Raw genomic sequence first — 15,532 nt, forward strand, 5'->3', positions numbered from 1 at the left:
CCAAGCTTGCTGCGCGTTGCCCTGCCCGCAGCAGCAGGGCTGCAGCTGCCCTGCCAGCGTGGGTGGCTGGGGGTGCTCTGATCTGGGCTTGGGGCCAAGCACAGAGCTTTTGGGATTGAGCCCGGGGCGCTCTAGAGAGAGGAATTGGCCTGTGCTACCTTTGGGGGAAGCTCAGGGGGATGAAAGGCAACAAGAAGCTAAAACCAAATCTGGGAGTTGTTTTGTTTTTTATTGAAAAAAGGGCTCTCCCAGGGGGTGGTAAAGCCAGGGTGCCATGGCTGCTGCAGAGACCCCGTGTTAGGGACCAGGAACAGCTCGGAGCAGCTTCTGCTTTTGCCTGCTTTGATTTATTAACGTTGTCCCTGCCCGGTATGTTGTTGTACACTCCCGTGACCCCTTCCTGCTCCTGACGCACCAGCTGGGAGCCATGCAGCTTCGCTTGTGCGAGCGAGACGCGCAGTCCCTGGTCACAGTGGTGCCAGCTGGGCTTTTGATGCTATCCACAACCTTTTGCCCAAACATTGTCTCCATTACATCATTTTTATTACACGCTTTTTCCTTACATCAAGCCCAATCCCCACCTGGAATAGTCCTGTGCCTCAGAGCCGGGCAGAGCGGCTGTAGTTGGGGTGCAGAGCGATGGTTAATTGTGGGCAAATATCTACAAGGTGGAGAGGGTGGGGGAGAGCAGAGGTTGGTATTTGAGGGATTAAAATCCTTCCTGCTCATGGGGGGGGGGGCCACAAGGGAAGGAGTCAGCAGGAAATGCATGCACAGGGCAATCGGGGGGGTACGGGCCAGCCCTTATTCCCTGCCAGGCACAGCCCAGAGCCCCCAGCCCCGTCTCCAGGACCTGAGTAGGTGCCCCCGCTCTGCTGGGAGCACCCCCTGGTCCCCTAAGGGCATTCACACACCCCCCCCCAGCCCCCAACATTGCAACTACCCCAGCAAAGCCTCCTGCACCTCTGGGGGACCAGCACATCTCCCCAGCTCTGCCCTCCCTCCCCTCTGACCCCTCTTCTCCAGCTCCCCGAAGCCCCGCGGAGCTGCGCAGCCATCCCCAAAACACACAGGGGACGGGGTGGGGTGGGGTGGGGGACACACACACATCAACACTAACCACACCGGCCCTCTCTCGGCCACGCTACCCTAACACAGCAGTACATGCACAGTGGCCCCCCCACCCCGGGGGCAGGGGGGAAGCCCAGGCTCTGCCCTCTCCTCCAGGCTCCAGCCCCAGTAAATATCCAATAAATGGCACCAGTTACACCCTTGGGGTGTTTGGGGGGGGGGGGGGGGGGGGGGGAGCGTGTTGAGGGGGGAAATGCCCCTCAGTCAGGCAGCAGCTGCTCCAGCTCCTCCTCGTTCAGGCCGTTGGTGGTGACGATGTGGTCCAGCTGCTTCATGTACCGCTCCAGGTCCTGCATGAAATGGGGGATGCGGGCTTTCTCCAGGACCCCAAATTTCTTCAGTCGATTCACATCTTCATAGGAGACCTGAGGGGAAGGAGGGGGAGATGGTCAGCACCACCACCACCCCCCCGCCCCGGCCATCCCAAGCCCTGCCAGGGGCCAAGGAGGGCGTCTGGGCTCCTCTGCAGCCCACCTAGGTCACCCCCCACCTCCCCAACACCCCTCCTGCCCGTGGGGAGGCACCAGCAGAGCTGCTCGGGGTTGGGGGGGTGGGGATTGCAGGGGTTTGTGGTTTTGGTCATTTTCTGTCACCGCAGGGACGGGTGACAGCAGGCTGGCTGCGGCGGAGGCCCAAGCAGCACAGCCAGCAGAGCTGAACCTGCTGGGATAAGCCTCCCTGCGAAGGTCTCCCACAGAGGAGGACGGAGCATCCCGTCCTTCCTCACATCCCGCCCGGCACAGCCTCTCCCAGCTCCCGCGAGCCAAGAGCTGAAGGGCCCCCACAGCCGAGGGCTTGTTTTCAGGGCGCCGAGGGAACCCACGCGAGCTTTGGGGTGGGATGGGGGCTCTGGGATCAAGCCCCGCCCCCCCCGGGGCCGTTACCTTTCCAAGCGCAGCCAGCAGCGGGAAGTCGATGGTCTGGCGATGGCGCAGGATGCGGAGAATCCCGTCCAGGTAAACCTGGTCCTTACTGAAACAGCCTGGAAGAGCGGGAGAGGCTGGGGAGAGGGAGCCCGGCTCCCCACCGCCCTCCACTCACCCGAATGTAAGCTCACAGCAAGAACCGGAGAGATTGCGCGGGACTGGGGTGACACAAGCATGCCAGGGCTCAGCTGCTGCTGGTGCCACGGCCAGAACCACTGGGTCCCAAAGGATGAGCCACCCCAGTGCTGGGAGCAGTGCTGGGTGCAGCGAGAGTCCCGGGGGCAAGGATGACAAACCTCTCACTGGGATGGATTTTTTTTAACGGCAAACCACTGCAAGAATCTAAAGCCATCCCCCCCGAAATGCTCATTTTTGCCTCTCCTTTGGCTGCTGCCTCCCTGGGAGCTTGCGCCAGTCGCTCCCGTCAGACTGCAACCACCACGGTCTGGGGCTCCTGGGGTGGGGCAGGGGGGGTGCCCACCCATCCCCACCTGACCCCGAGCAGCCGAAGAGCTGATGTGCCAGGACCGCACGTAAACCCATAGGAGAGCGGTGCCAGGGATGGGGAGGGATGCAGCAGGGGAAGGGCAGAGCCACCCTTTCAAAGGCTGCCATGGCCACAGGACCAGGGATGCTCAATCCACCCAGCAGCAAAACATATCCCTCTACCTTTGTTTTTTTGGTTGGTTTGGGGGCTTTTTGTTGTTTTTGGTTGGTTGGTTGGTTTGGTTTGGTTTTGTTTTTGTTGTTTGTTTTTGTTATTTTGTTGGTTGGTTGGTTTTGGTTTTTTTTTGGCTGTTGTTTTCGTTTTTGTGGTTTGTTTTTTTGTTTGTTTGTTTGTTTGTTTGTTTTTGGTTGGTTGGTTTTTTTGGTTGGTTGGTTGGTTGTTTTTTGGTTTTTGTTTTTTTTTTTTTAATAAAATCCCTTCCAAAACCCAAAAGCTTTGCAACCCCTGAGCAATACCTGGCCGTGAGGTGTCGGTCTGGCCCCGCTTCGCCCGCACGCAGTATTCCCACCGGACGCCGGCGTCCTGGACGTACTGCTCCAGGTCCTGGAAGAGGGCGGAGAAGGAGAGGCGGCTGGCCCTCTCGATGGTGTAGTAGAGCAGGGCTGCCCGCCACAGGAAGGGCTGCTTGCGGAAGAGGACGCTGTGCAGGCTGGCCAGGCCTTCCTCCGTGGGGTTGGCAGGCTTCAGGCTGTACTGCTTGCGGCCCTCGGAGCTGTGCCAGGGCTGGCGGGTGTTGTTCACCCCCCGGATGTAGTGGGTGCCTGGGGAGGGGGTTGGGGGGGGTGGGGGGGTGGAACGGGAGCGAACGCCGTCGGCCGCAGCCTCCAAAAAGCTTGACCCCCGTCCCCGCCACCCCCCCCCGAGTCGCTGGGCTTGGGGCTGAGACCCAACACCCATGGCTGGTAGCTCCAGTCTTGGCTGGAGATGCTGCCGATGGGCCCTTCTGCTTGCTTCAGTGCCCAGAGTAGGGGAGGGGGGGGGGGGAATGTGGGTGCGTGCCTGACACCCCCCCACCCCACACTCGGACCCTCAGCCCCTTCTGAAACCTGCCCAGGAGCACCCCTCCAGCACACCCCCCCCCCCTTGCAGGACCGGGTGGGTACCACCTTGCCCCGTGGTCCCCGCAGCCCCCAGGCCGTTATCCCAGTGCCAGCAGGAGGATGCTCACAGCACCCCCCGGGCCCCTGCTCTGCCCGTCACCCACGGCCACCCCCCCACTGACCTATCTCGTGGCGCAGCATCCCCTCCAGCCAGTGCTGCCGGGCTCCGGCCAGGTTGATGGCCAGCGTCGGCCGGCTGTCCTCCACCATCATCACCGCCTGGGACAGGAGGTCGTCGGTGAGCTGCACCACCACCTGCAGAAGAAGAAAGAGGCAACCGCCATCAGCACTGCTGCGGGGAGGGGGAATTGCTCAGCAAGGGGTCTGGGTTCTAAACAGGGGCTGAGGTGGTGGTGGGTGGTCACAAAAAGCCACCGGTGCCACGGGCGGCACAGTCCGGTGCTGCTGCACCATCACCAGCTTGTGCTGCAGCTTCCCAAAGAAACCACAGGCAGCAGGAGCAGGCAGGGAGGGCACTGGGGGGGGGGTTGCCGAGAGGAAAGAGATCATCCCACGGGGGATGAAATAACTCCTTTCACCTCTTTCTTTACAGCCAGCAAACCTAAGCGGGCACCATGGGGGGAGTGGGCAGCTCCTTCACACTCTCCTCCAGCACCCCTCTGGCTCCAGTCTCCCCACAGCTCCCCCCTCAGCTTGTTCCCATGGGCTCCCCACTATTTTATGGCCACACATAATGGGTGTCTTCTGGAGACCCGCCTGGTCCCACTCCTGCATCCCCCCGCTAGCAATGGGTCACCAAAACAACCCTGCTCTAAACAACCAACAGCACCTGCTTCGGTATGGGTCTGACCTCTACCCCCCACCCCGCCCAATAAACATCCCATGAGGGAACCAAAACACAGCTCTGGCTGCATCTTCATGGACTCTCCTGCAGATTCTCCCTTTCAAGGCTCAAAGACCTGAGCGGTGAGGATGGAGCCACGCCAGCCCACCCTTGCAGAAGGAATCGCGCAGGCCAGTCACAAGTCACAGCAGAGATGGACTAGGGAATATCTTTAAACAGAAAAAAAACCCAGCTATTTTGGGAAACCTGGCTATTGCAAGTGCTGGAGCCAAGACAGTTGCTCTACATTAACATGAGTTAACGTGCCAGCCAAGCAGCATTTTCTGACCGTCTGACTTCAGATCTGCAGTGACTTGAAGCTGCAGCATCACCGGAGGAGACAGACCCAGGAGCTCTTGCATCCAAGGTTCGGCCATGGCAATGCTCAGGACCTTCAAGCATGTACCAATCTCATCTCAAAACCATTCTGCCACATCCTTATTAACTCTAAAAGACACCTCTTATTTCACAGCTGACATTTTTCAGGATGAAAACGTGCACACAACGACAATTGTTTTCTCTTATTTAAAAAAAAAGGAGAGGAGACTGAATGGGTTTGCTTCAACCCAGATTTATTATTGTGCAAAGCTGCTCATGAAAGCCAAAAGTGCAACATAACAGAGCAGAGTCTACCACTGGGCAAATGAACAGCATAAAATACTTACAGTGTAATTGCTTACCTGGATTAAGAGACTGGCCAGTTCACTTTGGACTGCTGTGCATCCTTGAGCTTTATTTCTGCTCCAGTAAGCAAACCAAAATAAATAAGGGTCACATTTTTGCTGCCCTCTCCCACGCCCAGGCATGGGCCTCAGTCACCTGGGACAAACTGAGGCAGGGAACTGATCCGGACTAAAACTGGTTTTATGCTCTAGGTTAGTTTCCAGCAAGATTATCACCCCCAGCCACATGAGCTCCCATGGGGGGCTCTTGGCAGGGAGACTTTTGGCAGCAGCACCAGCTTCTGCTAACAGCCCCGACTGGAGCTACAACAGACAGGGAAGGTTAGGGCTTCACTGCAAGCAGAAATAAGGAGGCAGAAATGAGCCAGGTTTTGGTATGATTTTAACCAATTCCAATCTCTTAGGTCAGCTCCGTGTGCTGGGAATACAGCCCGGATGCCCAACACGCAATCCCAAATGCAACTGGTGGAGGCTGAAATCCTGGGATGCGGGGAAGGGGAGAGCCAGGGGACGGAGTTCAAACCAAAAGGAAGGTCATGCGGAATACATTTCATCGTCACAGCACTTTTCCTGCTCCCTCGAAGGTGCCGAGGCACAGAACTGGTGCCCAGGTCTTCGCTGCCCCACCTGCAGCTCTTGCAGGGAGCGCTGGAGGCGACGCGCCGTGCCAGCCGGAGCTCCAGTACCAGGATACAGGAGCTGGGAGCGGTCCGCAAGGCCAGGTCCCCATCTTGTTCTCTTGTCATGCTTCATTGCCCCTATGCGGGTTAAAAAATAAACCCCAAGGAGGTTAGAATTTAAGATACTAGATGCAGGAAAACTAAGTTCTTTCTTAGGATAAATGTTATCATTCTTACATCTGCTTTCCCCCAGCCTATTAAAAAAAATACCACCCGCTCCCCACCCCCCGAGCTCTTCCTCTCTGCTTTTTCCCATTTTCCAGTAGCTCATCCTTGGCCACGTTATGCTGGATTCCTCCAGGCACCATCCCCCAGCGACAGGGATTCAGCAGCTCCAGGTCCCCCGTACCAGTGGGACCCGCTGCGGTGGAGGCAGCCCAGCCAGTGGGTTTTGGGAGGCTGGTGTTCGCTTGGCATCCCCCCAGCAGTTCAAGTTTCTTTTGTGTGATTTGAAAAGCCATCTCCGAAAACAACACTAGGAGCCCCAGCACAAGTGAAATACTGGGTAAGCCCGGGAGTTTAACTATATTGAGTGTTACATGGGTAAATGCTCCACACAGCTCATCTCTGCCGTTCTGGTGACCTCCAGCTCTCCCTTCCCATCTGCACTGGCACCTTACTCCCCGCCCCTAAAGGAAGCTCTTTTATTATAACCCAGGTGTCTGTCCATCACCTCTCCATGGATTTTTTCCTCTGCTGTACTGGGAATGCCATGTCCTGCATCCTACTTCCCTGCTGTTACCCAGGCTAGCACCCAAGCATCCTGCCAGGGCTGCACTTGCCTAGAGATACACCCTGCGTTAATAAGTATTAAGGAACATTTGCACCAGAGTGCTCTGGCCTTCAAAGAACTGATTTTTGTATGATCGGGGAGGGGGGCTTTATGCTACAGGACAAACCAATGGTCACCAGGCTGGGCATTCCCATCTTGTGATGGCACAGGGCTTCGGTGCTAAAGCTCCAGCATCAACCATCTGCTCACATAATTCAATGTGAGCACCCAACGAGCATCAATCTTCACTATCGTGCCCAAACGGGAGGTAGGCTGAACAGTCCCAAACCAAACTTTTTCCTTTTTCTTTTCCTATCTGATACCACCATGCACAAGGTGAGCAAAGAGAAATGCAGCAAACGGCTGGAAAATAAGAGGCATCCACGGACACGATGCTCGGCACCCTTGAGGATGCAATGCTCAGCACTGAAACCAGGTCTTGAATGAGCCCTTTTTAGGCAAGGCAGCAAGAGTGGGAATGAAGACTGAAGCATTCCCTAGGATACAGCGTCTGGAGAAAGATCCAAGGGCACAGAAAAATTTGGTGTGCAACAAGCTGGGACACTGCTGGAGGCCGAGCACAGAGGAAAGGGTGTACTTGAAGCAACTGGTCTGTGTTTTCAGGAACCAAGGAAAACTCCACACAGAAACATCCCAGAGCCTTTAGAGGAAGAATTCAAGTTAGAGGGAGCACTGTTGATTTTTTTTTTTTTCCTCTCTAATGGTGAAGAAATGGTAAAGGCAACACAGAAAAAGCAACGGTCAACTGTCATATGGAGAAGAAACTGTCTTTCCCTGTAAAGAGCTCAGTAGCATCAAATGAAGTGATTAGGAAGCAGATTCAGGACGAAGAAGCACCAACAAACGGAGCAACCCACCGCAGGAGGTTTGCTACAGTTCCCAATCAGGTAGGCAAATTAACAGCAGGAGTATTGTAGGCAGAAACGCCCCCCGGCTCAGGGAGACCCGGGGCTGCTGCTGCCTGGAGAGAAATTCCTAATCCCCGTCCCAAAGGTGGAAAGATCCTGGGACAGAGCTGGGCAAGGGAACGAGGGACAGGAACAGATTGATCCAGTGGTTGGGAAACAGGATCAGACACTGCTCAGAGAGGCCGAGAGCCCCTGCAGCCGCGGGTACAGCTGCAGGTTGCAGTCCCCCCGCGAGAGCCGACGACACAGATGCGCCCAGGGGCCACCACGGTGAGCAGATGATGGGTACAACCCCCATGATGTCACTCTTCGGGTGTCAGTCTGACGATTTTTTAGAGGCATTGGCTTGGGTTATTTTATTCTTCCTCCTACTTTGATAATGGGGTGATATAGCGTTGTTTTCTCATCTTAAACAGAGGTGCCGAGAACCACCCTGTGCTGAGCCAGCCATCTGGGAGCGATGGGAAGGGACCCTCAGCAGCATGAGAGAGCTCAGCTTCACACACTCCCGTTAAGCTGCCCACAGCCCTTCTCTGGCTTCAGCCGGAGCCGAGCAGCACCACTTGCCTTATTTTGGGACCCTCCCGCTTTGCAGGTGCTGATACAACAGGGGCTGCAACTTCAGCCAAAGTCCCACTCCCAGAGCAGCAGTGCCACCTCTCCAGGTTTGTGACCTCTCTCATTTTGAGCAGGTTCCCCAGCGCATCCTCACGGCCCACGAAGCTTCTGCTCGGCTTTTGTGGATGTAACGACGGAGAAACAGCTCATCCCCAGCAACCAAGGGAAGGCTGCTGATGGCCCCCACGGCACCAGGGCATGGGCTCCTGCCTCTCCCCAGCTCCCTGGTGCTTGTCAAGAAATGCATGCCAAGAAAGCGCCGGCACTGAGCAGCTCAGAGGCAGAGGGGCACCACCAGTGGGATCCCAGGAGGTGCTAGCTAGTGCTATTTAGGCTAACAACATTTCACAACGCCAGGGGATGCCACGCAGCACTTACCAACGGGGCCAGGCATTTATCTGCAGCAAACCGGGAGCTCGCCGAAAACCATTATGGAGACCTCGGAGCTCCATCAGCGTCACCTTGATCCTGAGCCAGGAGAAAAGCAGAAGAGCTTCAGGATCAGCAGCTCGGACCCCAACAAAGAAGCTTTTGAAGACGCAAAGTTAATTATAGGGCAAATACTTACCCACGAGCACGCTGCCTGCGGTGTCAGAAAGCGGGATCCTGCCTTTGCTGATCGGCGCCGGGGACAAAGGGTGACTGCCACCAGCCTGGCAGCGCAGGCAGCTGACACATCAGTGGGTCAATCACTGGGCTAATGTAACCCCCCAGCCCTAGAGTTTCTTCTTTTTTTCCTTTTTTTTTTTTTTTTTTTTTTTTTTTTTGGTTAAGAAAGCCATCACAATTAGTACATATCAAGGAAGCAAATGGCACGGCAGCAGAGACAGGGCACGGCAGGTGAAAGTCAGGAATTACAGATACAGGCGCAGGGAAGGAGATACACATCTGAAACCACCCCGTTCCCCAGCAGGGTGTTAACAGCGACGCAGAAGTTTCAGCAAGGTTTTCTCCTGTGTGGGGAGCAAGCTTTGCCAACATCGCTGTAGAGAGAGCAGATGAAACCCTTCCTTCTTTCCTGCCCCAGAGAAATCCAGTCAAATTTGTAGTGGGTGGGAACGAACAAACCAATGCTTTAATGGTTTTAAAAGCACTTATCAAAAGTTTTGGATAAAAGGGCCATGTATCTCGCATGTTGATGTGCAAACATAATTATGTGTGTTCCCTTGAGCAATGGGAAAATTACACAGGGCTGGAAGGAAGCCAGTTGTACACCAATATATAAGAAAAAAGGTGGCCTTCTGCCCAGCCAGAGCTCAATTCAGGTTAGATTAACAGAGAAGAGCAAAATAGCTGAATTTAATCGATTAACAAAAATCAAGAGATAGACCATAACCAGCAAGTCATAAGCATAGGTCTGTAAGTAAGACTGGCCAGCTGCTGGGTTGAGTATTGGGAATGGTTCTGGGTGCTAAAAGGCAGCTGAATAGAAATATATAGATATAGGGAGAGACTTGCAGAGACCTTTTGTGTCCTAAGCAAAGGTTTAGGAAGACCAAGGTGCCAAAGCCACACCCCAGGGACATGTCCAGGAGGGATGAGGGCAAACCAAGGAGGCTGGAGGAGGAATGTCCCCTGGGCAGGTGGGACCTCAGGGAGCTGCTCGCTCCTGCTTTTGCAGCCATGAAATGCCCTGGGTGCTGCCGAGCAAGCTGATGCTTCAGGGAAACGCTTGAGAATGACCCTGTGTGGAGATGGAGGTGAAAAAACAGAACTAGGAGAAATAGTTTGGCCAAGAGGCAGCAGTGAGGGAGCCCTCCGCACCAGCCAACACTGCATGGCCTTCTGCCCTGCAGCCTACAGCCAAAGGCAGCCCCACGAGCCAAAAAAAAACAAAGCCAGGTCCAGAAATCCTGCTCAGTGCTTGAACCCGGGACAGTGGAAGTGTTTTACCCACACCTTGCTGGCAGAAGAGGAAAAAAAGCCCCTTAACTGAAGCTGTGGGCCATCGCACGCTAGGTGCTGCTGGGGGCAGAGACAAACCAGATTAAGAGGTGATGAACTTCCCCGCGCTTTCATCCCACATGGCTACTGTCATATCTTAACCACGTATATCCCAGCCTTAAAACCTGAGGCTTGGGGTTTCAAAGAGCTGTAACCCGGCACATCTCGCAGGAAATCTCGCCCCTGGCTTTGCTTTTGGACACGTGAGAGAAGGCAGCTGCCGGAGATGTCTGCCATACCACCGCTAACAGCAAGAGATGGCTTCTCAACGGTAACTGATGCCTCATGCATGCAGCAAAAGGCTTCTCGCACAATCGTGCGGAGAAGCAGCAGCTCCTCTCTCTCGCATAAAAGGGAGATATACACCGAAAAAAATCATGAGAAATTGGTGGGGAACCAGCGCCAACATCCTAACACCAGGCTACAGCGAACGCAGCCAAGCTGGAGGCGAAAGAACACTGCTGCTCAGACTAGAAAAGTTTCTGCTTTGTACCCAAAACACTTCTTAATCCGAGTCTTTTTTTACCAGAAAATGAGTATTTTGCAGTTGTATCACTTGTAACAAGGGACAATGCAGGGACGCAGATTACCTCTCCCAGGCAGCCTTCCTTCTGCATGTACTTTCGGATCACGGACCAGATCTGGCACTTGCTCAGCAGCCTCCCGCCCGTGGCGACTTCGAAGCTCTCGTAGGTCCCGTACTTCTCCAGGACGGCACGAATGATCCTGATCGCCTGTCGCACGCAGAAACAAAACATCAGGGGCAAACGTCCTCCCCGCTTATAAACACATCTTAAAACCCCACGTGCCATAAACCCCAGCAGACATAATCCCTGATAAGCGCCTGTAAAGTGAGACATGGTTTTGCAATGCCTAAAAAAAACAAGGAGACTGAGCCAGCTGGAGGTAGCCACCAGGACAGATGGACACGTAACGCAAGCAGCATGACCCATAGTATATTCTTTCTGCTTTTTATCCCTCTTGCAAGCATCTGTTGCAGGAAGCAGGCAAAGCAGAAGCGAAAAAGCATCATCGCAGCATGCTGCCTCTGGAGGATAAAGCCGTGATTATTTTCATCTTTTCTGCTTTCGGTTCTCCTTTCAAACTCTAGCTGATCAGCTTGCTTTTTTATTCTGAGAGTTTCTTATTGCAGTGCTGGCTTGCAAGCCTGGGCACCACCCTTTGCAGCGATGCTGCTTCCTCCTCTTCAGCCAGGGTCTCAGCACAGCCAGCCTGCTGCACACAACAGCCTTCTAATAAAAGCAGCACGTGCTATTTTATTAGCATTAACATTTATGGAGCATCTATAAAATACGAGCAATTATTAGCACGTTTCCTTCCCCAAAAGTGTGTCTTCATTGTAGATATTTTCAAGCAATGACTTTCTCCAGCCTATTAATACATATTCCAAAGCACACGGTGACAACTTTGAACAGTTCTGGAGTTTTTCCAGCAGTTTCATGGCACCTGTAAACCTGGGTGAGCTGCCCAGCCCAGGACCAAGCGCTGCTCCTGAGTGGTGGGTGTTTTACCTCCTCCTGCTCTGCAAACCCCCCTCGCTCTCATCGGGGCTCCGGGCAGCACCCGGAGCCCTGCAGAGGAGATCCCATCCCCTCCCTCATCCCTAAGGACGCCCCGGACCAGGAGATGGGTGCTCACCACCAGTACCAGCACTCAAACCATCCGACCTCCTGCAAAGGGGCTTCGTGGTCTGCGCCTGGTGACCAGCCTCCCCTAGCCCAGCAGAAGGTCCTGATTTTTCCATCCCTGAACAGTTTTCTCTGCACAGCTGGTTTTTATTCTCAAGTCACTTATTGTGTCTTTCCAGAAGAAGTTGTGCGGGGGGGGGGGGGAGGGTGTTTGTTGTTGTTTTTTTTTTGTTCGTTTTGTTTTGTTTGCTGAACGATCAGGATCGTTTTTGCAGCGCCACAAGGTACCTTCTGCTGACAGTGGCACAAAAAGGACCATTTCTTCCGCCCACCTCTGCTCAGCCACTTGCTTTCTCCTCCCAGGGGACCTCAAGAACCGAGCCAAGAGAAACCCAGCACAGCTGGTGCCCAGGAGTAAGACAACCAAGGGGAATGCTCCCTGCTGACCTCCAGCGCACGTCCTGGCGAGCAAAATTCCTAAGATACCAAGTTCAGCGTTCAAGAGGCTGCTGAGCATCCCCGGGCAGCCCGAAATCAGGCACCCACCTCACGCAGTGCCATAACAAATTCTCCAGCCCCGGCTCCGTGCTGGTGCTGCTCACATTCCCGTGACAAACCAGGGACTTAATCTCCGGGGTGATGAGCCTCCATGGGGCTAGAAGAATTCTTCTGGTTCATTTAAATTTTCTATTAAAAGAATAAAACAACCCCCCAAGCACGTGCAGAGCAGCTGGTGGAGCAGCAAGCTGGAAGCAGGGAGCTGGTGTTGGTTTGTCTGCTCTTGTCCAAGGATGCCAGCTTAGCAAAATATCTCATTTATTTAAGTTCCTCAATTAATGCCAGTTTTAAAAATAAAAGCAGTTTATAGCTAACAGTTAGCTGGCAAGGAAAAAGGTTTCCCCAAATAAAAGAGACTGGAAGGAGGTTATTGCAGGGTACAAGAGAAGGAACAGGGACAAAAATACTGTCCCATCACACTGGAGAACTTGGAGAAACATTGGTAGAAATGCTCAACACTTAGTATCTCTTGCAAAGGGTTTTAGGGTCCAGGGTGAGACCATTCACACTGGTTAGGAACACTTAATTTCATTTATTGAAAGTAATGCGCAGAGAAAAAGAATCTCAATTGCTAATCTTTCACTGTATTGTAAGTCAACTGTACTAAAAGAGAAAGCAAGGGGGGAAATAGCTCTGAACAACTCCTTTTACCACATTACTCGGAGAATAGAATGCACTTAAATCCAGGAAGAACACCCTGAAAAACCAGTGAGGTCTTTACAGGAGTCAGACCATCTCCCCTGCAACAGCATCGCTGGCACCAGTTTATCTGGGGCAGAGTTACTGGAAATGACTAACTGCTTAGAAAGCTGTTTACAGAAAGAGCCTGAATCATCTGGATAAGAATTCAGGCAGAGATATAGGAAGTAATACAAGAAAAAGAAAACATTCAAAGACCAGTAAATGAGTAAGCTGTTATTTGAAACACCAGCCGTAAGATCCGACTAGGAGGTCTAAAGAGACGCCTCTGGCGTGCAAGTTTGAATCCAGGATAAAAGTTTTTTTTTTTTATCTGCTCCCTCAGATGCAGCTGAAAGGGGTCTGTGTGGCAGAGAAGATGCTCTTGCCAGAGGCGGGTTGCCCAGCTCGAGGAGCAAACCGATTCTGGGGCACGGCCGAGCTCCCGGCTCCGAGCACAGAGCGAGAGGCCGGAGCAGCCCCGTTCCTGCATCTGGGAAAGGCTCGTTTGCAGGCAGAGCACCAAGAAATCACGCTCCTGCCTGCTTCCTCCTGCTAAACCACCCGGTGCTGTTTGCTCACCGCCACCCAAGCACCGTTATTACCTGTGGCACAGAGCAGGTCAGGAATATTTCAGTAGCGTATGAGCGACAGAAGCAGTTAAGTAAAGTAACACCGACTGCCTTAAGCAGGGTCTACGCTGACTATTATCGTTACGAACCACTTTTGTCGAGGTGTTACGGATGCTGACACGCGAGCCGACCTTTAGGCCTTCCAAAAAACAAGCCAGACTTAACCCACCGGGTCATTCAGGCTAAGGACTGCTTCCCACGTGGTCACCCACGTGCTCCAGCTCCTTGTCCGTTATCTCTACGGTAAGATGTTGTAAAAAAAAAAAAAAAAAAAAAAAAAACAGCGAGGCATCCCTGATGGAGCATCAGCTCCCGACCACCACTGTGCATCCGTAAGCAAGAGCCAGTTTGATGCTGGTAGCATCACCAGTACGGCCACAGCCCACGGAGCACGTCCTGTTCCTGCGGGTGGGTGAAGCGACCAAAGAAGAGTTTGAGAAATACCGGGGTGGGTGCGCTGAAGGTGCTGCTGCAAAAGATGCTGAGCAGAGCAAGGCCGGGCAGCGGGAGCCGGGGAGGAAAGCAGGCCACGAGGTTTCACGCCGCCCGTGGACCAGCTCCGGGCTGGCGGCCCCACGCCGCTGGCACCGAGCGGGTGACGCCGCCCCACGCGAGGACACGCGCCCCTCCGCACCGCCGGGTTGCGGGGGAGCCGGGGTCCCCCGGTTCCTCCTCCCCCAGCCGAGCATCCCTCCCCGGCCCCGCCCGGGGCGGCAGCTCGGCGGGGGGAGCCGGGGGCTCCCCGCATCCCCCCGCCCACGCGTGACCCGCCGGCCCCGCCTCACCTGAGCCACGAAGCGATCGGAGGCGGCTCCGTACTTATCCAGCACGGCGGCGGGCACCGGCTCGGCGTACTCGAACTGCGGGTCGTAGGCGAAGCTGGCGCGGAAGAACCGCTCCCGTTCCGCCTCCACGTTGCGGGGCCGCAGCGCTACGAGCAGGCAGGGGCTCCGCCGCCCGCCGCCCTCCTCCCCCCGCCCCCGCGCGATGTGGGGCAGGGAGGCGGCGGCGCGCATCCCCCCGCGCCCCGCCGCGCCTTCGCTCCGCCGCATCCCGGCGCCGGTTTCCGACAGGCGCCGGGTCCCCCGCGGGCAACGGGGCGCGGGTGCCGGGCCCGGCGGCGGCGGGGGGGGGGGGGACGGGCAGGAGCAGAGCGGCGGGCCATGGCGGGGCGGCAGGCGCGGAGCGGCGCTGGGGCCCAGCCCTCCGGCCGCCGCCGCCCCCGGGTCCAGCACCATGGCCTCCAGCGCGGCGGCGGCGGCGGCGGCGGCGGCACGTGGGCTGCGCCGCGCCGCCCCCCGCCAATCGGCGCCGCGCCCGGCGCGCCAGAGCCAATGGGAGCGGAGAGCTTCAGGGAGAGCCCCGCCCCGCCGCGCTGAGCCCCGCCCCGCCCCGCCCGCCGAGCGGAGCGGGAGCGGGAGCGGGAATGGGAACGGAGCGGGAACGGGAACGGGAACGGGAACGGAGCGGGAACGGGAACGGGAACGGAGCGGGAACGGGAACGGGAACGGGAACGGGAATGGAGCGGGAACGGAGCGGGAACGGAGCGGGAACGGGAACGGAGCGGGAACGGGAACGGGAACGGAGCGGGAACGGGAACGGAGCGGGAACGGGAACGGAGCGGGAACGGGACGGGAACGGAGCGGGAACGGGAACGGAGCGGGAACGGGAACGGGAACGGAGCGGGAACGGGAATGGAGCGGGAACGGAACGGGAACGGGAACGGAGCGGGAACGGGAACGGAACGGGAACGGAGCGGGAACGGGAGCGGGAACGGGAGCAGGAACGGGAACGGGAACGGGAACGGGAACGGAGCGGGAGCAGGGCGGGAACGGAGCGGGAGCAGGGCGGGAACGGGAACAGGAGCGGAGCGGAAACGG

General features: G+C 55.9%; 1 protein-coding gene across 1 annotated transcript; it reads right to left on the reverse strand.

Moving 5' to 3' along the window:
* Positions 1–210: 210 nt before the first annotated feature.
* Positions 211–14,920, reverse strand: KIAA0895L (KIAA0895 like). Its single transcript, XM_042797421.1, has 6 exons — positions 14,438–14,920; positions 10,726–10,869; positions 3,788–3,920; positions 3,021–3,326; positions 2,016–2,113; positions 211–1,496 (listed from the first exon to the last, which is right to left on the reverse strand). The coding sequence occupies exons 1-6, from the start codon at positions 14,888–14,890 to the stop codon at positions 1,332–1,334; spliced, it is 1,299 nt and encodes a 432-aa protein (XP_042653355.1). The 5' UTR covers positions 14,891–14,920; the 3' UTR covers positions 211–1,331.
* Between the last annotated feature and the right edge of the window lie 612 nt (positions 14,921–15,532).

Source organism: Tyto alba, unplaced genomic scaffold, assembly GCF_018691265.1.
Source record: "Tyto alba isolate M040663 unplaced genomic scaffold, T.alba_DEE_v4.0 Super-Scaffold_26, whole genome shotgun sequence".
NCBI lineage: Eukaryota > Metazoa > Chordata > Aves > Strigiformes > Tytonidae > Tyto > Tyto alba.